The sequence below is a fragment of the Danio rerio genome, chromosome 13, assembly GCF_052040795.2.
Source record: "Danio rerio strain M-AB ecotype USA chromosome 13, GRCz13ab, whole genome shotgun sequence".
NCBI lineage: Eukaryota > Metazoa > Chordata > Actinopteri > Cypriniformes > Danionidae > Danio > Danio rerio.
This window is the reverse complement of record NC_141033.1, coordinates 6,430,001-6,452,549: the sequence shown is the minus strand read 5'-3', so window position 1 is coordinate 6,452,549 and position 22,549 is coordinate 6,430,001. Positions and strand designations below refer to the sequence as shown.

Sequence of the window (22,549 nt, the reverse complement as noted above, 5' to 3'; positions counted from 1 at the left end):
GTAATTGCACACACTGCGAAATCGATAATAAAATGATATATTGTGCAGCCCTAATAAAAAAAATGTACAAAGGAGGGTCAGCCGGAGTATTTAGAACTTAAGACTTAAAGGTGAAACCAAAGGCTGTGTCATTAGAAGAGGAAAACACGAGGAAGCATAAACACTCACTGTAGGCAACCCTCATTTTTCTCAATCTGGGCCTGGCAGCTGGGGCATCGTTTGGATATGAGTTTGGCCAGATGTTTGCTCTGTGCTTCCATGCTCATCCCCTCATAGTAGCCTCCATCATCCATCCACTGAGACATGTGGCTGCAGCTTGCTGGATAATGTGCCTGAACAGGAAAGATCAAGGAGTCATGAGAAGAGATAACAGCCCAAACACCAAGGCCAACTTTTAAAGCTTAGTGTTGGATGGTATGACATAACATGATAGAGGTCTGATAATGATATATATCTTGATATAGTATGGTTTCTGTAAATGCGATCAGTTAATAGTTTATACTTATTGACCACATGCAAAGAACAATTTTTATTTTTACATCTAAAAGTATATACTAATACTTTTTTATTTTATTTATTTTTTATCCTAAACAGAGTAGTATTGTGGCCTAAATAGATATCTGTAACCATTCCAAGAAATAAGTACTGTTGGGTAGTCTGATGGGACAGAAATCTAGGGAAAATTGGACAGATGACCTCTGGGAAGTTGCAGCTGAAGCAGGACGACCAACAGCACTTGGAGCAGGTGCCCATGCTGCCAATGTTCTCCTTGCACAGGATCTGGTCGCAGCCCTGAGGGTTGGTGCACCAGGTCAGGTTGGAGCAACACTCCACAAAGCCTCGCAGAAGGGCACTGTCGTACTGCAGCGGAAAACACAAGAGAAAAACGCTAAAGTCTTTGCTCACTGAACAATAAAGATGCAATGATACAGATCACTGACAGTTTAGTTTGTTTTTTGGGTCACAATGGGTTTGTGTTGTAGTCCGATGATAAGTTCATTAATAAAACAAAACAGAACTCTGTGCATTAAAAATAAAGAAAAAAACTTTACAAGCAAAAGCACAAATGAATGCAAAAATGCTAGGGAAATAAACTGCTTTACAGGATTCTTACAGTAGTTTTGGGTACAGAAACTGAATATTATAATCAAATATAGCACTGTATTGGCTATTGTTAGAAACTACACTGTGCAAATGAAATAAAGGTTAAACATCATTGAGCTAAATAGCCATACATACTCTCTGAACTGGCTCTGTGCACGTTAGGATGTAATTAGAGGAATAAGGGAAATGCAAAACGCAAGTGTGTGTGTGTTGTTCAATTTCACTACCTTTTTATTATGTTCAGGATGAAAACATCCACTAAATAAAACGCTGTAAAATGTAGCAGATATCTTTTCCCCTTTTTTTGCATAAATCTTCTTAATAAATCTAGTCCTGCCAAGTTCATGATGTCACAAATTTGAGGGAAAAAATAAATATTTTTAACATAAAAGTGACTGTGGACTGGATACATTTTTTACTTTTTAAAACAGTTTTAGACGTGCGAAAGATTAGTACATTTTTGCCCCATTGACTTCCATAACAACGACAATATTTTTTTATCTCAAAGCCATGGCACCATATAATCATGCATTCTTGATTGTTAGGGGTTTCCCCTGTTGGGATGAAGTATAATTGGTATTCTTTACTGTTGATCATTACAAATTGTACCTCTTCCCAACAAGGAAAACCACCAACAATCAAAAAGCATGCTTATGTGGTGTCATGACTTTGCAACCAAACAAACGTCGCTATAATGGGAGTCAATGGGGCAAAATCAGCCACCAACATAGCAAAAGGGGTAGTAAATTTGCCAACAGTGAACAGTTGAGTTTTTGAAAAATGCCTAAGCATTGTCCCAAAATATGTCAAAATAAGATGTCAACAAAAATCATTCTATTTGCTGAAACAGAAAGTTGTGGCCAAATATAGACTCAAAAATCACCCCAGAGTGGATGAAAACATCCTAACATAACATAAGGCTTAAATACAAAACCAAAAAACTGCAATTTCCATGAGTACTGAACTGTATAGGTCATGCTGAATTGTTCAATAATATATTGAGTATTGTGAAATATATTGAGTCGACTGGGCACATACTTTGGCGATGGTGTCCTTATCGGTGAGGATGTTGTGAAAGAACTTGGAGGTGGGCTGAGCTCGACAGTCTGTGATTGGACAGTCACAGTTCATGACCAGATTCTGCTCAATACGAGCGGTGAGAAACTCCTGCCAGCAGGACTACAGGAAAACAGAGAAATTGCAAGCGTCAGCAAAGAGTTTAACATAATGTCAAAAGTATTAAGGGACAGTTCATCCAAAATTCTGCAAACATTTACTCATCCTTTACTTGTTCCAAACCTGTACAAGTTTCTTTCTTCTGTTGAACACAAAAGAAGATATTTTGAAGAAAATGCTGGTAGCCGGCACACATCGACTTCCATTTTTATTTATTTTTTTGTATTATGGAAGTCGGTGGGCACTAGCAAAAAGCATTCTCCAAAATATCTTCTGTTTTGTTCAACAGAGAAAGAAACTCATAAAGGTTTAAAACCACGCAAGGGAGAGTAAATGATTGTCATTTTTGTTTTTGGGTGAACTATTCCATTTACTTGAAGCAAAAGTTCTTTAAAACTATGATCTTAGGACATTTAACATCTTACATTTACATATTTTATGTCTCATGTTCTACCTCAGAGTTGTTTACTCACCTCACACCCCCTCCCCCTCATCCCATATTTTGCTCTACTGATTATTTATCATCTAACATTTACATATTACATTTTGTAAACACAGCTGAAGTCAGAATTATTAGCCCCCTGTTCATTTCTGTTTAACAGAGAGCAGAATTTTTTAACACATTTCTAAACATAATAGTTTTAATAACTCATTTCTAATAACTGATTGATTCCATTTTTGCCATGATGACAGTAAATAATATTTTACTAGATATTTTTCAAGACACTTCTATACAGCTTAAAGTGACATTTAAAGACTTAACTAGGTTTATTAGGCAGGTTAGGGTAATTAGGCAAGTTATTTTATAATGATGGTTTGAAAAAAAAGCCTAAAGGGGCTAATAATATTGACCTTAAAATTTAAAAAAATTTAAAACTGCTCTTATTCTAGCTGAAATAAAACAAATAAGACTTTCTCCAGAAGAAAATATATTATCAGAAATACTGTGAAAATTTTCTTGTTTTGTTAAACATCATTTGTGAAATATTTAAAAAGAAAAAATAATTAATTATTAACTATATTAAATTATTAATTAATTAATAATTCTGACTTCAACTGTGTCTCACGTTCTACCTCAGAACTGTTTACTCCACCTCACCCTACCATACTCATCCATTATTTTGCACTACTGTTTATCATCTACAGGACAGGTGTCTTGCCTAATTACCCTAACCTGCCAAGTAAAACTAATTAACCTAGTTAAGCCTTTAAATGTCACTTTAAGCTGTATAGAAGTGTCTTGAAAAATATCTAGTCAGATATTATTTACTGTCATCATGGCAAAGATAAAATAAATCAGTTATTAGAAATGAGTTATTTAAACTATTATGTTTAGAAATGTGCTGAAAAAAAATCTCTCTGTTAAAAAATTATATATATGTGTGTGTGTGTGTGTGTGTGTGTGTGTGTGTGTGTGTGTGAGATGCAAAACAGAATTCTGTCTGACAGCTGAAAACTGTCAAAAAGATGATAAATATTTTGTAATTGAATATTAATATTTATACCCACAAAACTTAAAAGGTGCACTGCAAAAAATGCTTTTCTTACTAAGACCTTATATCTTATTTCAAATATCTGAAAATGTGTATATTAAGCATTTTCTAAAATTGTTTTCTTGTTTTAAAAATAACAACAAAACAAAATTAGAAAAAATATTGACAACTATGTTATTACTGTATTATTATTTTATATTATTGTTTATGTATGTATGCATGTATGTATGTATGTATATATATATATATATATATATATATATATATATATATATATATATATATATATATATATATATATATATATATATATATATATATTTATGTGTATGTATACACACACACACACACACACACACACACGTGTATATACACCCACACAAATTTGTGTGTGTGTGTGTATATTTATATTTATATATATATATATATATATATATATATTTTTTTTTTTTTGCTTTTAAAGTGTAACAACTTATTTTGAGCTTATGCATTTTTATTATTATTATTCAATTTTTGTACTATTATATGTTTAATTAGGTAAAAACCTCTCTGTAAATCTGTTGTTTTAAATAAAAACAGGTTGTTTACTTTGCTTAATTTAAACAAAATATTAACACTTAATTTTGACTTATTTTCATAACATTTTCACTTGTCTAGAAAATGTTTCTTGATTCAATATCTTTTAGATATCTGAAGAAGAAACAAGACTAAAATGTGAAGTAAGAAAAGCATTTGTTTTTTGCAGCATCATAATAATAATGGCAAGCAGGTTTGAAGCCCACACTCACCCTGCAGCAGTAATGCATGCAGCAGAGCATGGGAGGTGGGTCACTCTCTTTGGACTGGGAAAGGCACACGGGACAGTGAGACACGGGTCCAGGGGCCGGCTGGGGGTTACGGATCTTGAGGCCCGCAGCCAGGACCAGAGCGTCTGGATCATCGGTGTATCGCTGGATCAACAAATCCACGTTCCATTTGCAGTGGATGAGCAAATGCTCGGCCCGGTCCAGATCCAGGCTCAGGGTTCCTGCCACCTGCTGGACGGTGCGCTGCATCAGCTGCTTGACCTCCTCTTGAGTCATTGTGCGACCCATGGAGAAGAGCACAGCCTCCAGCACGCCGTCCTCCGTGTGCTGTGGGGGTACTATAAGGCCTCCCAGGCTGCAGAGGGAAATATATACACACACAAAACGCCATTATGTAGACGTGAGACCAGTGAACTAAAGAGGTGTTCTGATTCTGACAGCAGGCCCAGATGGAATCTGCAGACTTTTACACATTTGTAGTGCTGATTTTTAAGTAAAAATTGATCTTAAGAAGGTAAAATTAAGAGCTCTTAAGGCATAGATATTTAATAATGAACGATCAAATTAGACATGATATTTAATAAACAGAAGTGTGAAGAGTTATGAATGAATGACAGTCAACTTCTGTGGATCTCTGCAGTGCTTTTCCATTTGGACTAGCTCATTAGAAGGGTTAGTTCACCCAAAAATTACATTTGACACTATTTACCCTCTAGTGCAGAGGTCACCAGTTTCGTTCCTGGAGGTCCGGTACCCTGCAGGGTTTAGCTCTAACTTGTCTCAACACACCTGCCTGGATGTTTCAAGTATACCTAGTAAGACCTTAATTAGCTTGTTCAGGTGAGTTTGATTAGGATTTTAGATAAAGTCTGCAGGACACCGGACCTCCAAGAACAAGTTTGGTGAGCCCTGCTCTAGAGGTTCGAAACATTTCAGTTTCTTGTTTTTCCTGCTGATACAGATTATATATTGAGGAATTAAAAAAAAACTGGTAACTATCAACATCCATAGTAGGAAAAACAAATTCTATGGAAGTCAGTGGTGTCCAGCATTTAATAAAATAGCTTTTCTGTTCAACAGAAAAGAGAAACTCAAGCAGGTTGTGACAAGTGAACGCTAAAGAATGAGAATTTTCCAGCCTGATCTAGATCTAAGTATTTTGCGTTTTGTCAGTTTAGAGGCTAATTCAAACAAATTCGAGTTCAGTTGTACGAAAATGTATGATTTTAAAAATCAGGCGGGGCACTAAACCCCACCCCTTAACCCAACCGTCATTGGGTGATGAGCAAATCACACTAAATCGTATGAATTAAATCAAACAAATTCATACGAATTAGCCACTAAATAAAAAAAAGTTACGTATTGCTGTGAGATCGCGTTAGAATTTTCAGTTTTGGGTTAACTATCGCTATAGCATTTATTAACACACCAAATAAACAATATTTACTTCTATACAGGTGAAATAAAGATTTGAACGTTCTGATATGCATTAAATTTAAATAAGGCAACAACATAATCGTATGTGCTGATTAAAATAGAATTAGTTTATTTTGAAAAATAAAATGCGAGTAGATTGGAGGATAAAACACTACTTTAGAAAAGAGGGAATGTTTGAATGACAAAATACTGAATCATATAGCTAAAACTATCTTAAAACAAATGAATTTATTTTTACATAGAATAAATCAGCAACAAACATGACTCCAAATTTAAAACATCTTTATTTTTAAGGTGGTGAACATAAATTGCTTATGTTGTCTCATTTCTAGGATATCTGCTAAATCTGTGCTGATGAAATACATAAGCATTACATTTAAAAAAAACAGAATCAATAAACTTTCAGCAGACTCTAAAAGACTTAAATCATGTCAAGATGAATTCTTCTCTTGCTTGCACTGATCTTGCTTAAAATATTATATATTTAACAAAGCTGAAATTTAGTCCACTGATTATAACAAACTTGAATGCTATTTACAAGCCTTGCAAACTAAGAAAAATAGAATTTAAGGCATTTCATCGGCTAATGCCAATACTTGTACTTTATCATAAGGAATGAACTAGCTCTGTCTTTGTGTAGGTCAAAGTTAGTGCAGCTGCAGAGGTTAAACCGGATTAAAATGCAGAAAAATAAGCAACAGCTAAACATTTACTCCAGTTTAAAATCACACAACCAAACTCTATTGTGAAACTTAGCCAAGTGCCTTGATGTCTGCTAGCATAGACAGCATCCTTACGGTCACAAAGCCTCTTCAAAGCAAATGATCTGTATACTGTACATGAGCAGCAACACATTATCTTTTTGCATGAACCATGTTAACTAATCTGAAGGAGCATAATGTGGTAAAACATAAGTGCAGTACTTTATTTTTTTTTTAACCGTGAGAAAATCTATAAAGCTTTCAAAATGCTAATGGCAAGATAAGAGCAAGTGTCTGGCAGAAGTGGAACTGTTTTTTCAGTAAAAATCAAATCCCCAAGAGGGAAGGAAAACACTTGAATGTAAGCCAGGTTATGGGCCTCCTTTCTTGCACGTTAGGTAAGGTTAAGTGTCATCAGCACACCTGGTGTCTGCTTTGCTCCCGCTGCCGCCGCCGCTGCTGCTGCTGCTTGCGGAGCTTTTCTTTCCATCCATCTTGAAGGAGAACTGTGCCTGGCCCTTACGGGGAGTGGACGGGTCCTCCATCAAGAACTCCACGATGTGTGGGCTTTCATCATTACGGCGCAGGTAGCCTTTGTTGATGACATGCATGATGCAGGAGAGCACATCTGTAGTGCTGCAGCTGAAGCGAACCGAGGTGCGAGTCCGATTTGACTCCTGCTTCTGACACCGGTCCAACACCTGCAATGGCACAACGATATTATTAAAGGACCATGAAACTCCCCTGAAAGGTTTTTTTTATACCTCTACTTTAGAAAAAGTCAGGAAAGTGGGCGTGTCCAGCTCTGTTTAGAGGGGAGAGTCGGAGGAGGGAAAGAGAGATGGTCTGTTAAAATTTGCATAAAAATGGGAGTGTCGGTTTGGGCACGCACTGATTTTCACAGTCAAACAAACACAGAGACGCAGGGGAGAAAGACAGTGACTGTGTTTACATGGACATCGGTAATCAAATTATTTGCCAAATTATTAAATGGTGGACTTTAACTGCAGTTTGGCTCTTTTATTCAGGAATTTCATTCATGCCCCTAGTGACAAATGATCTCTCGATTCGAGGAATTGCTGTAAGCATGTATTTTTAATGCAATGTTGGATACCGCACGACGAATGAGAGAAAAAAAGTTGCACCGCATGCACAATAGAGCGCGCTGATTGGTTATAACCAAGTCTTACACATGAATGAATGCAGCACACTCAGAGACGTCACAAGGTACCCCCAGGTACAGACATCCAGTCTACACGCTGGAATACACGCTAAGATCTCATGGCCGTGACGCAGCTTCAAAAATTTGTTTCAAACTGGAAGTACGAATTAGTTTTGAAATAGTCTATTTCACTTTTCAGTGAAATAGATGTGTCCTAATAGTTATTAGCAGCATGGGACACGTATATGAAAAAATACAGCTCAAAAAATGTGTTCTGATGTTTCGTGCCTCTTTAAACATGAAAAAATAAAGGTGGTATACTTTTTAAAAATATTTTTTGGTGGAGTGGTGGGGGTGGGGGGTTGGTTATGGGTCGGGGGGGTTTAACCTTCGTTTTATAGGACAGTGGAGACAGGAGATCATGGGAAGCAGAAAGAGAGGGAAAGGATTGACAATGGACCTCCAGCCGGGAAACAAACTCTGGTCATCGTGAGCACTTCAGTGCTATGTGTCGATGTGCTCACCACTAGGCAATTGGCAATGACAGAATTAAACATTCTAAAAATTAAAACTAAAATATACTTTACCTGAAACACCAAATTGTCAATATGCATCTCCTTCTCATTCTTCATGATTTGCACAATGAGACAGTAGATGTAGTTCCTCTTCCTCTCGAGCGTGAGAGCAGCATCTTCATCTACATTCAGGTACGTCTGCTTGGGATGCAGGTAATGGTAACCGTGTCTGTCTGAGCTCTGCGAGAGGGTGTTTTTGTTCAATCTAAGGATGCCTGAAAAAGTTCAAAATCATTGAGTTTTGATTCATTAACACGAACATGTTTTTTTGTTAATTAAGAATTTAAAGGTGCAGTAAGTGATTGTCTTTAGAATTTTTTTTTTGTTGTTGTGCTGGTTGAAAGTCTCTTCACATTCTAAAAGTAACGATTAAAGCAAATGATCTGAATGTGTTTATATGTATTTTTAAACAGGGTGGGCCATTTATATAGATGCACCTTAATAAAATGGGAATGGTTGGTGATATTAACAATAATCTGAAGGGGGTAAATAATACTGACCCAAAATTATTACTATTTTTTTTTTTAAACTGCTTTTGTTTCAGTCACAGTAAAAAAATAAATAAATAATAAAAGCATCCTCTCCAAAAGAAAAAAAAAAACTGCACATATTTTACAGGAGCACTAATAATTTAAGTTATTATAAAAGTTGCGTAATAGAAGTTATAAATAAGTCACAAAAAAGTAATAAAACAAAATGTATATTTAAAACTTAATAGATATTGTTAAACAAACTTAAAATAATAAATCCCCCATAGCATCCTAGACAAGAAAAAAACAGTCCAATCTGACTAATCATCAAGAGTAATTACAAGATAAGTATATATTGCAAAAGCAATATATAAACATCATCTTATTTTGTTGTTATCGGTAGCTGCTTTCACCTTTGATTGGGTCCTGGCTGGACCCGGTGTGAGTGAGAAGCCCCTTCTCTGCAGTGAGAGGTTTGAGAGCGTGACTCAGCATGGCTGGAGAGAGACCAGTGGCCTGCTGTAGCATCTCCACGCTGACATCCTGCAGAAAACAAACAACGTCAACAATTCTGAAGCCAGTCCATTTAGTCATGTCGTGTTTAAGTTTGTACTGAGAGTACCTCGTGCTGGTTGAACTGCAGCAGGATGAACATCTGCAGTGTGGAGACGTAAAGAGTGCAGGATCCATACTGAAGCTCTGCATGGCCGAGCCACGTCCACTGCAGCCGACGAGGCTTACTGTGGGTCAGGCTATACATGCGCTGGCCTGTGGGACAGACACACAGATGAACATTCAGGCTTAAAAGGGGTAGTTCACACAAAAATGAACGATAACTGCCATTATATAAATCACCAAGATTCATGGATTCATCTAGAAATGTTCATTAATATTCTATTAACATGATTTAATTTGTTAATCATTTTTGATTGAGCTGTACCTTTAATCACCAGATTAAATATATTTAACTAACTGTATGATGAGCATTGTTTACATATCTGTGGAAATTGAACTAACTGTTGGTGTAAAAGTCAGTGAACTCGGCCAGGTAATTGCAGAGCTGAGCAGGGAAATGTTTGCTGGGGTCCTGGAGGTAGCAGGGAGCAGACACAACCCAGCAGCGTGGAGACAACACCAACACTTTCACATCACTCTCCTCTTCGGGTTCAGGCACATCTTCATCCATCATCTGATCAAACACATGAGCAAAACTCATTTAACCCTTTCACTGTCAATGACTAGATGCATCAGTAATGAGACAATGTTTTAGATGCATTACAGTGAGAGTCTACACTAGCACATGTCCTGAATGAGGCACCAGACTTCTGGGTCTCCTGAGAGCGAAATAAAAGACGATCAGGGAAAGTGACAGTCAAATCGCATGTAAAAATTAGGGGTGTCAAAATTAATCGTTTCTTCTGTGCATCGCAATGCAGACGCGGACAATTCGGTATCGGTTCAGTAATAATCATAACCGGTTATTACTGACGTGCTTTACCTCATATGCGCTCTGTCGCAAGGGAGGCGATCGCGAGTATTTACAGCGCTTTAACTACTTAAATCTCATAAACTGTGCACAATTACACTGTGTGTGTTTGCTGGATCAGTCTTTCACTGACATATCCAACAATAGCCCCTATTTCACTGAGATTGAGAGAATGAAAGTAACCTACTCCATTTATCTCTTTCTCTCTTGCTCTGTCTCTCTCTCTTTCTCACACACACACACCCAGTGGCCTATTTGACCTGCTGGGGTGGCTTTTCTTCTCCTCTCGGCTGTTTTACAGCATTACGTTTGGATACAGAAACGAGCGCGTGTCTGCAGAGTTTTCTCCACCTTGTCTATCATGCATCAGCTGTGAGATCACCGCTGCCGCCTGCCGCTTATCAGTGTCACTCATCAGTGAAGAGCGCAGCGCGCAAGAGCCAATCGCAACCGTTTTTGTTGAGGGTGTGACCAATCAAAGGGGTGTAAGAGAACTAGACAAGGATCAGAAAATGAGCTGGATGTTTATATTTGTTTATATTATTTGCTTAATGCTCGTTTTGTTTAAAGTTACAGTTTATATATCTGACTGTTTGTATTAAACGACAAAATTGTATTACAAATAATATATAAATATAAATATATTCATACATTTTAATACAAGAAATGCTGCTGTGAAGAAATATAAAACTGTGTATGGAAAGCATCGTCAATGCACCGAAATATCGAATTGAACCGAATCGATGGCATGATAATCGTAACCGAACCGTGAGACTAGTGTAGGTTCACAGCTCTAGTAAAAATGAGTTTTATAGAGCTTTCCTTTGGCTTAGGCCAAATCCCAATTCTACCCCGTACCCCTACCCCTTGTTTTGCGCATTCACGCCAAGGGGTAGGGGTGTCCCAATTATCTTTAGCTTGAAGGCATAGGACTAAGGGGAGGGGGCGAATAGCCCTTTGAACAGAGATTTTTCAGGACCACACTCGAAACCAAGGGCTAAGAAAATTTCCCAGAATGCACCACCCACAGTGGCAGTATTGCTGAACCCGGAGGTAAGGAGATCCACAAATTAGTATTTTTTGTCATTATTAGGAATTTTTACAACAAACAAACACGTTTTAATACAGTCTTAACTGCGTTCGTGTTTACTGTCACGCTAAAATAAAAACCACTAAATTCCGCGATCTATAATCCCTAATCATAACTCCTGAATAGCAGTACCACAACATTCTGACACTCGATGACACTGAAATACCCTGTCAGTAATGTCTAGTGGCTGAGAAAGAGCTTTTTACAGCGTCTGCTATAATGTTAATGTTGTTTTTGGTGTGTTTACATTGATGAATATGGCCACTGTGTTAAATGCACAGTATTGCGATCTTATTGCCTTATTATATTATTATGATAACATAATATATGCCTTCAGTGATTTCCTGAAGATAAATACCAAATAATAACAACTGGAATAACTACAGCAGTCGCCATCGTCTGATCTCATATGAAGCAAGAGATCGCGATGACATATGATGACGTGTGCAGGTGCTGTAGTGCTGTCCCAATTCTTAGGGGTAAATTTTGAAGCCCTTCCCCTTAACCCTCGGTTGTAAGGGCCAAGGGGAAGGAGTACAAAAAAGTATTGGGATTGGGCCTTAATACCTTCTATTGACCTTATTTCTCAAGTGAAAGCGGACACAGCCATTGGAATCGTTTTAGCTCAACACTTCAGGCCTCATTCACTTCCTTGGATTTTCAGACATTAGCTTGTTATGCTGCTCGATGTTGCAAACTGATATTTTCCTATTATATTCTTCTTCTTTCATGTATAGTCATCAACATACTTTTTCTACCATTTATTATTCCAAGTCAATTCTCCCGTAGGCAACTAAATCGTAAGTTCTAAAACAAAAATCGCAAAAACGTGCACACTTCCACATTGCACAATAATGCCAATAACAGGGCTCGCCAAATTGCAATTAATCTCAATTAAATCGAAGACCAAACGCAAAGAGATTGCAATTAGCACATTAACATTTATAAAGCGACTGATAAACCTATTTATTCTTTATGCATTAAAAACATTTGGGACTGAAGTTAAACAATTGTACATTCAATCAGTGAATATATTTTAACTGAAAAAACATGCCACCAAATAAAACGTATTATCATCAAGTAATTTTCACCTCCTCGAAATCCTCCAGATTTCTGTCTAACTGTTGTAGACGGTAGAGATGAAACTCCTGTTGAAGCTCCTCAGATTCACTGAGGTTGGTCAGCATCTGCTGAGGAAAGCGGTTTGGGAAGCAGGTACCGATTTGCTCCACCACAGCGTTCTCTAACCACACTTTCCCCTGACCCAACAACCGATCGCCTAGATAGTACCTGAAAGGAAGAGATGTGCAATGTAAAAAAAGGGTAAGCAGAATACTTAGCATTTTTTCATAGTTTTCTTTACTATAACAGCTATTGAACAGATAAAATGATTATTATAAAACATTATTAAAAGGCTGAAAGTGATTTCGATATTGAGGTGCTGTTTACATTAATGTGTTTTTTGTTTTAAAATGCATAAGCTTGTTTATGTTAGCATGAATGGTCATTTATCGTGCATTTTAGGCTGTATATGTTAACATTTGAAGTGAATCAATAAAGTTGTTCATAACTGACGAGAATGGTTGCTGTTAAATAGTTTTACAACTTTGATTAAAGGTTTTAAATCAACCTCAAATGTTGACTACCGATCTTTAAAGAAAAAATAAGGATGAGACCTGGATTAAACTATGTGAAGGATGTATATTCAAAGCACTTAAAGTATTTCCCTCGGAAGAATAAACTCAGTCGGAAGGATGAGAGAACAAACTCATTGTGAGAATAATTTTGCGGAGCAGCGCAGGTCACATCTGCAAAGCAGTTTGTATGAATGAAACAAATTGATGCATTGCTGAGACAGCGCACAGCCCTCCAGTATCTGCGGACACTTCCAAAACAGCAGCACAAAGGAAAGAAATCAGTGTGTGAGGATCTGTCCAATGTATTATTAAGATACTGATACCCAATACAGCAAAAATATGAGGTCTCAAATTGATATCCGATCCAAGAATTGGGATCGGTGCATCCCTAGCAATACTGATAATTTTTATATATTGTGCAGTCTAAGAAAACACACTATTGTAAACAGCAGCTCAGGCCTAGTTAGTGACAGTTACTGTGACACCTGTAAAAGTGCTCAAAGGTGTTGGCCAGCTCCAGACCAGAGAGAAACAGCATGGGCTCCAGGAACTGCTGTAACTGGTTCAAGGTGTCCACACTCCCCGAGTCTACTCCGCTTTCCTGGATCATCTTATCAATGTACTGCGCAAACCGTTCACTTACCTTCAAAAAGAGTTATTGTAAAATATATTAATTTCTCACATTAGAAAAACACATCGCTAATCTAAAGTCTCAAAATTTATGAAGAAAATAATAAATCTTGAATAAATCCTATTTATGTTCTTTTCCCCAATTAAGTTTTTGAAATGAATATTTTGTATCCTTATGGTTTCTTACTTTGAATGGTCATATGTGTGTGCACATTTTTTGGAATTTCATTAAGTGTGCAGAGCATCATCTGAAGGCTTTAATTTTGAAATGATAGGTTTTAGCAAATATTTAACAGACATGAGTTCACCTAGGTATCTTGCTGACTTACGTGCATTGCTGTGAGGATGGAGAGCTGGAGCAAGGCTCCAGAAAAGCCCTGGCGGAGTGCGAGCACAAAGGCTGTGTGCTGGCCAAAAAGCTCCTCCATCGCATTCTTCAGCCGCAGGAACATCCCCCTGTATCGCTCTACGAAATCCGAAACGCTACATGTCGAGTCCAGGAAAGACTTTACCTAAAAAGAGCCAGGCAAAATCCACCCAGAATTAGTTATATGAAATGAAGACCATGACCTGCTAGATCATTTTAGGTTGAGACAGATGGTCATCAACATCAAAACATTTTTTTAAAAATAAGCAATTAAAATATTAAAATATGCACACATCACATGGGATATGAGCCATATAAAAGGACTGAATGTTAATTTGAAATTAATTTAATATTACGATTCACATGCACATCTTGTCATGGAAAAACGGTTCTGTAATCAGTAGTAAATCTCTGAAAAGCAGAAACTCTGATAGTCTAAATCCACCACAAAGAAGAAACACTGTCGGGAAATCAAACTGAGCAGGGAATTTAGCGTTTTTTTATTGATTTAACATGACTAATAAACACAAAACTATGAAGTTATCTCACAAAAAAATTGATTTCGAACACTCCACTAAAGTTAAAGGGGAGTAAGGAGTAAAACATGTTATTAGACATGATATTTTCACATGATTTTAGATCAGCAGCAACACTGAGAAACAACACAAACAACAGTTACATATTTTAATATATATATATATATATATATATATATATATATATATATATACAACAACAGTTACATATTTCAATATGTATATATATATGTATATATATATATATATATATATATATATATATATATATATATATATATATATATATATATATATATATATATATATATATATTGAAATATGTAACTGTTGTTTGTGTTGTTTCTCAGTGTTGCTGCTGATCTAAAATCATGTGAAAATATCATGTCTAATAATTTATTTATTAATTTGCAACAAGTCCACTTGTCAGAGTTGTAAAGCAATACTATGCTACAGCAATCCACATGTAATTTTCTTTTTAAAATGTTTTAACAGGCTAAATTCAAATCAAACAGCACCAAACTGCAAAAACTACTTAAGAATTTGATGCCTACTTTGCAAATATTGTCAAAAATATGACAAATATGGTTAATATTCCTCAAAACAAACAGAAATAGGGGCACCCTCATACGCTCAATGGAAACCGAATATCAACTGGTGGTCATGTTTGGTACTGCGGTCAAACTAAATCTTACTGAATACTCATTTTTTGACATATCAACTTCAAATTTGCAATAGAATTTGTTCAGATATTTAACTGGTTTTCTGTCAAATTTTGGGAAATACATATTTGATGTAATAGAAAAAATTAATACATTTACTGTTTTATTATTTTCAAAAACCTTAAGGCACATTACCTTTGTTTTATTTAACTTTTTGACCTTTTTTACTTTGGCTACACTCCGACAGGTGTCTTCTTTAAAATGAGACTAAGATAAAATCCATGCAAATAAATCAAATCATTAAAGATTGGCAATCATTTAAATTGAACACACCATGTCTATGTTCTAAAAGTAGGGGAGACAGTTAAGGGGTTAAATATTCTTCAACTTTTTGCATAGCTTGTCAGTGAACTATAGCTCTGTGTAGTAAACGCTGCTCCATGTGTTTATTAGTTTGTGTTTAACACCATGCAACATTGGTTGAAAAATTTCTTGAGGTCTCTTTTACCAATATTAGGGCTAATTTCATGAATTATGTTGCTGCTCGATAAGCAAGTAGCTGCTGGAGATTTACAGCTGATTACAGACAAAATGTGCACGAATTGATCAGCCCTAGCATATAGCTCAAAAGAAAAATACAATTTACAATATTACAATAATTAAAAAATACATTTCCCAAAAGGTAAATGAAAAGCCTAACCTGTCGCTGAACAACACCTTGCCAGCACAAAGCGATGGCTGCAATGCTGCTGGTATTCTTTACTTTTGGCTTGATAGAGGATGACGATGAGCTTACTGTAGAAGTTTCCTTATTTTTTCCCTCTTTGCCATCTGAAAACATTGAGAACGTGTAAATAAAGACACCTGAAAAATTGCTCCAAAAAAGTCAGACATGTTCACACAAATAATATGGCTGCAAGTTAAAACGTCTACAATTAGGGCTGCACAATTAATTAAAGACTATAAAAATGTGCTTATTTCATATTTGCGGAAGTGGGGAGCTTGGCTGACTTAATGAACAACAAACCTAATTTAAACAGATAGTTCACTCAAAAATGAAAGTTTACTTATCATTTACTCACCCTGAAGTGGTAGCAAGTTTTTATCAGTTCCTTCTTTTGTTAAACACTAAAGCAGCTACACTCACTAGCCACTTTATTAGGTACACCTTACTAGTACCAGGTTGGACCCATTTTTGCTTGCAGAACTGCCTTAATCCCCCATGGCGTAAATTAAAAAAGGTACTGGAAATATTCCTCAGAGATGTTGGTATATTTTGACATGAGCATCGCACGCAGTTTCTGTGGATTTATCTTCCGTTCCACCATATCCAAAATGTGCTCTATTGGATAGAGTTCTGGTGACTGTTCTGGAGGCCATTTGAGTACAGTGAACTCATTGTCATGTTCTAGAAACCAGTCTGAGATGATTCGCGCTTCATGACATGGTGCGTTACCCTGCTGGAAGTAGCCATCAGAAGATTGTAGAATTGTAGTCTCAGTTTCCTGTTCTTAGCTGACAGGAGTGGCACCCAGTGTGGTCTTCGGCTGCTGTAGGCAATCCGCCTCAAGGTTGGACGTGTTGTGTGTTCAGAGATGCTCTTCTGCAGACCTCGGTTGTAACAAGTGCTTATTTTAGTTACTGTTGCCTTTTAAACAGCTGAAACCAGTCTGGCCATTCTCCTCTGTCATCATCAAGGCATTTGCACTCACAGAACTGCCGCTCACTAAATATTTTCTCTTTTTTAGACCATTCTCTATAAACCCTAGAGAGGGTTGTGCATGAAAATCCCAGTAGACCAGCAATTTCTGAAAAACTCAGACCAGCCCATCTGGCACAAACAACCATACCACGTTTAAAGTCATTTAAACCGCCTTCCCCATTTTAATGCTCGGTTTGAAGTGCAGCAGATCGCCTTGACCATGTTTACATGCCTAAATGTATTGAGTTGCTGCTATGTGATTGGCTGATTAGAAATTTGCGTTAACGAACACTAAGACAGGTATACCTATTAAAGTGGCCGGTGAGTGTATATCATTAGCATGATACAGATGAAGTCAGAATTATTAGCCCTCCTGAATTATTAGCCCCACTGTTTATTTTTTCCCCCCATTCTCTGTTTAACAGAGAACAGATTTTCCCAAGACATTTCTAAACATAATAGTTTTAATAAATCATTTCTAATAACTGATTTATTTGATCTTTGCCATGATGACAGTAAATAATATTTTACGAGATATTATTCAAGACACTTCTATACATCTTAAAGTGGCATTTAAAGGCTTAACTAGGTTAATTAGGTTAACTAGGCAGGTTAGGGTAATTAGACAAGTAATTGTATAATGATGGTTTGTTCTGTAGATTATCGGAAAAAAAAATGCTTAAAGGGACTAATAATATTAACCTTAAAATGGTGATTAAAAAAATTAAAAACTACTTTTATTCTAGCCAAAATAAAACAAATAAGACTTTCTCCAGAAGAAGAAATCCTATCAGACATACTGTGAAAATTTCCTTGCTCTGTTAAACATCATTAGGGAAAAAATGTTAAAAAGAAAAAAAATCTAAGGGGGGCTAATAATTCTGACTTCAACTATATGTAATGACTTGTATAGTCATGTAATATTTTTCTAATATGGCAAGCCCTAATATAGACTACATCAACACAACTTAAAATTTTTACAAGAAGCTCTATTGTGACTAATGCTATATTATAACATGACCTGTGGGGACCTGAAGCTAATTAAATGCTAGTGGACACCGAACAAAAGTGGGGCACAAATAAACACCTAATGTGCAAGTTTTGGTTTCGATGTGAATGCAAAAATTAGCTCATACTGCAAATTGCAATCTTCGTAATAATAAATCAGTATTAGGATTGGATTAACTAACTGTGCAGCCCAACCAGCCATTTAAATGGAAAGCCAGAACAAGTCAAACAATAAAATAATAGACAGGAATGGAAGAAAAGTTAAAAAATAAATAAAAATAAATAAATATACATTTTGTCATGGTTAGTTCGGGTGCTGAGCAGATGAAAGGGATGCTGCAAAATACAACAAATGAAATCAAGATAAAATAACATCAGCTTCTACACTATTACTTACTCTTTAAATCTCTGCTTCTGTTGATACCTTCTGAAAACAAGAAAAATACCTTGAAATGGAGAATCCTTCATTTAACACAATCTATAAAATATTGTTCAAATAATGGCACACCTGTTCTCTGGCTCTGACTCGAAAAATTTTATCTCAAGCATTTAAAAGTGCCCCAAAGAGAAGCACTTCAGTTCATGGAGGTATTATAGTTTTAAAGTCACTCACTGGATTTGATGGGAGGTTTGAGCTCCTCTGTATCGACAGTGCTGGTGTCCACGTGGACAAGTAAATGCGTGAGGCGCCGCACGCGGGAGTTGAAGATGGCAGCTGAGCTTTTACAACGCTTGGAGGATTCAGCGTTCTGTAAATACTCACTCATCAACCAAGACAGAGGGCTGAGTGTAGAGGTCTCTGTTATGAAGAAGCATAGAAAATCGGTGTAAAATAATAGGTCAAGATAACATGGACTACCAACAATTTATTTACATAAACTAAAACAGATTAATGCAAGTACTTGACTCACAAGCAAACAAATGATTACATTGTGATAGCTGCTACAGTATGTGTAGGCCCACACGGAATCTGCGCACGCAGAATTCCGCAGATTTTCCACAGATTTTTAGCCCATCATTAATTCTGATTATTTACTTGTATAAATGTGTGTAAATCTAGATTTATTTAGTTTTTAAATTAATTACAGTAATATTATTGACTAATATGAAAATGTTCATCTGATTTATGTACAATGCAGTTTGTACAGTTATGTTTTCTGTCTTTTAGTAGAGATTTTATATGAGAGACTTGCTTTGTTCACCAAATAAAATGAATCTAATTGGATTTGCATTTAAAACATTAAATAAAAGTTAAAAAGGTATTACTTTTTATTTTATATATTAAGGTTTTAGTTATGATACTCCCAAAATAATTCCACAGAAATCAGCAGATTTTTACCAAAATTCTTCACAGAAATAGCAAAAAACGTCAGCAGATTCCGTCGGATCCTAGCTATATTGTATATTTATAGAGGGTGATATTGATGGTGTTAAATAAAAAAGTAGATTTTTTCATGACCTAACAAAAGCCTAAATAATTTAAAAAGAGATTTCAAATCAAACACATGCCTGTAAATAAATTGTAATATATATATATTAGAATTTTTGTTTGTTATATATATAAATAAATATATAAATACAATAAAATGCATATAATTTTTAGTGCTGGGCAAAGATTCATCACGATTACCCATAGTCAAAATAAAAGTTTGTTCGGAAATAATATATATATATATGTGTGATACAAATTTAAATACCTAAGCAGCAATATTGTTTTGTATAGTTTTGTTTCCATGGATGTGTGTGAATCCCATATGCATAACAAATATATTTAAAACACACAGACATATGTCAAAACAAACTTTTATTTTGGATACAATTAATCGTGATCATATATATATATATATATTGCAATAAATTGTATTTGGAGAGCCTTACCTGAAATAGTGATGCTCTGTACAATTGGGGTGATGAGAGCTTCCCAGCAGGTCCGGCCTAAAGCCTCTGCGGCCTCGGCGTCAGGAAGAAACCGGTCTGCAAACATCTGCTCGTGTTTCAGGGCACTATTTAACCTGAAGCCCAAAGAGACGCACATAAACATCAGAGGTTTGATTCAGCAGTTGCAACACCTTCTGCTCCAAATGAGGAGCTACTGAAAACTCTGGCAGAAGATCTCACTTGTTAAAAAGCTGCAGCAGCTGGTTCTTGTCCTCCAAAATCTCCTGACACCAGGTGTGGGCTTTTGTAGTATAGAAGAGATAAGTGCGGCAACACAGCTGCTCCTTAAACACAGGCCAAAATGTGGGCTTCGGCCCCAGAACCTCAAACCCATGCACTCGTGTATCAATGCCACCCTGTTAAAAAAAACAAACGCAATTTACACCAATAAAAAACGAGAAAAGCAAGCTTTATGTAGAGCTTCAGGTAAGTTCTGCCTGATTTTATGCACTGTAATAAATGTAATGACAAAACATCAACATATTGCATTGAGTGATTATAATAAGTTAATCAGGTTTCAACTAAATTTTTTAAGTAATGCAAAGTTTAACTTCATTTTTTAGTCAGTTTGATTAATCTAAGTTGAGATAACTAGAAAAATGTAATTTGATTCAACTAAAAAATGTAAGGCAGCAATATTTTTTTTACGGTGTATAAAAAGTCTGACCTGTTGACATCTTTTGACTCGGATCTGAATGATAGGCCAGAAACGGGTCATATTCTCCAGCAAAACCACATGACTAGCAGAAGGTGCCACATTTACCTGTTTAACACACACACACACACACACACATAAGAGAAAGTGTCATCCTTATGTTCAATGTGCAATCAGAACCTCTGCTGGATGAACGAGAAGGGCTTTCTCACAGTGTTGAGTTCAGTATTGATGTTTGTAGGATCATCTCCTCCAAGAACTACAATACGAGCCGGCATGTAACTCGAGTCCTCGCTGGCTACAAGCACAGTCAACTGCCTGTGAATTAAGAAAACAATGAACCAATAACATACTCTACACTTGTTAAGGGGCGATTTTTACACCCCTCAACCTAAATTCACCAAATAAGAATTAATTTTTAACAAATTTGGGAAAAACAACAGTTTTGCTTGTAAGATTACTGCTTAAATGTTTCTTATACTATTTATTAAAATATGATGCCCCTTTTTACAAGATGCCCTTGAGTGTGTATGTGAAGTTTCAGCTTAAAATATCTAATAAATAAAGTTTTATAACTCTTTGAAACTGCCTCTATTTGGCTTTGATCCAAATGCTGGCCTTTTGGTGACACTTGCTTTAAATTCACACGAGATTGTGCTCTTTTCAAAAAAGAGCGGAGCTACAAAATCATTTGCATCAGCATAGTGGCAGATTTAAAAATAAAAAGGACTAAAAAACTTTTTCTCCATGAAAAACTAAAAATGTCAAACAAAGTGGTTCAGACATTAGTCTATAGAGATTGCGGTGCTTATTTATGCATCCTAAAATCCAACTTAGTTGCTGACATTATCTTCAGAAGGTATGGCACAAAAACTCTAATGGACGGCTGCTTCTCACTTAGGGCTTTTTATGCTAATGAAAGAGATTGTCACTAATGGGCGGGGCTTTCCCCCTCTAATGACATGTACAAAGGGAGAGTGTCAATCAAAGTGTTTGTTTTTTTTTTTTTATCAAGTGTGATTATAATTTTTTTTATTAATTGTTAGCATTAGAAGCTGGTTAAATTCACACAGTGTTACCACACAACTGTGTTTAAATGTCTGATAAAAGTGTTTTTTGCATAATAGGTGCCCTTATATTAATAATTTATGTTAAAAAAAATGTGTAGTGAAATTTTGATGACTCTTGAATTTGAGGATTCTGAGCCAGCATACCTGATGACCACCCCTTTATGCATGTAAATGTTGATGAAATGCGAGCCGGTGCAACCGTTGGATTCCCAGTAGGTTTTGGGGTTTTTGTCGGTCAGTTTATTAGCTCGATGGTGATTGGAGGACACCTCCACCTTCTCCCAACATTTGTCCTCTTTCAGTTCCACACTGGAGCCTGAAGAACATCACATTTCATATATTCACATTAAGATCTATAATAAACATTTACCAATTAGATGATGACTTTGGCACTTTTAGTAAGAAAACAGAAAAGAGAAAAGCTCAGACATTCCAGCTTCTAGGTTTCCCACATGTGATTTAGAGAAGTAAAGGTTTAATGAGATTAGAAAAAACATAAGAATGGGTAACTCAAATAAAAGTGTTTTTTTTTTTTTTAGCTCACACTTTAAATTGTACACTTTACACTATATCAACAAGACATTTAGGAACAAACCTTGGCACAAGTTCCGCAGAAACACATCAAAGAAGGGAATATTGATGGGCTGATGGCTGCGCCGGTGCTCCTCAATCTGACCAAGGACCATCTAAAGACACAGATATGCGTTTTATAACATTAATATCAAATACATTTATATCACCTACAGTGGATCAATTTGGGCGACGCGGTGGCGCAGCAGGTAGTACTGTTGCCTCACAGCAAGAAGGTCGTTGGTTCGAGCTTCGACTGGGTCAGTTGGCATTT

At 36.2% G+C, this 22,549-nt stretch overlaps 1 protein-coding gene across 12 annotated transcripts in view; it reads right to left on the bottom strand.

Moving 5' to 3' along the window:
• Positions 1-22,549, bottom strand: part of wu:fc02b11 — a 643,013-nt gene that overhangs the window by 580,180 nt on the left and 40,284 nt on the right. For 4 of the 12 annotated variants that reach the window (XR_015505550.1, XM_087278764.1, XM_087278765.1 and 1 more), the window contains exons 15-35: positions 22,301-22,391; positions 21,850-22,021; positions 20,848-20,953; positions 20,648-20,743; positions 20,161-20,336; positions 19,921-20,054; positions 18,656-18,841; positions 18,440-18,469; positions 16,033-16,163; positions 14,097-14,279; positions 13,623-13,780; positions 12,592-12,790; positions 9,942-10,113; positions 9,547-9,692; positions 9,338-9,467; positions 8,467-8,669; positions 7,141-7,418; positions 4,562-4,934; positions 2,143-2,283; positions 697-861; positions 169-332 (exon numbers count right to left, since the gene is read on the bottom strand). Coding sequence is in view for 7 of the 12 variants with exons in the window: in XM_087278764.1 (XP_087134890.1) it covers positions 169-332; positions 697-861; positions 2,143-2,283; positions 4,562-4,934; positions 7,141-7,418; positions 8,467-8,669; positions 9,338-9,467; positions 9,547-9,692; positions 9,942-10,113; positions 12,592-12,790; positions 13,623-13,780; positions 14,097-14,279; positions 16,033-16,163; positions 18,440-18,469; positions 18,656-18,841; positions 19,921-20,054; positions 20,161-20,336; positions 20,648-20,743; positions 20,848-20,953; positions 21,850-22,021; positions 22,301-22,391 (3,434 nt within the window). In the remaining 5 variants the exon portion in view is untranslated. Of the gene's footprint in view, positions 1-168; positions 333-696; positions 862-2,142; positions 2,284-4,561; positions 6,939-6,994; positions 7,419-8,466; positions 8,670-9,337; positions 9,468-9,546; positions 9,693-9,941; positions 10,114-12,591; positions 12,791-13,622; positions 13,781-14,096; positions 14,280-16,032; positions 16,164-18,439; positions 18,470-18,655; positions 18,842-19,920; positions 20,055-20,160; positions 20,337-20,647; positions 20,744-20,847; positions 20,954-21,849; positions 22,022-22,300; positions 22,392-22,549 lie in introns of those variants that run through there. The other 8 variants (XR_015505551.1, XM_087278766.1, XM_087278767.1 and 5 more) reach the window with 5 other exon arrangements.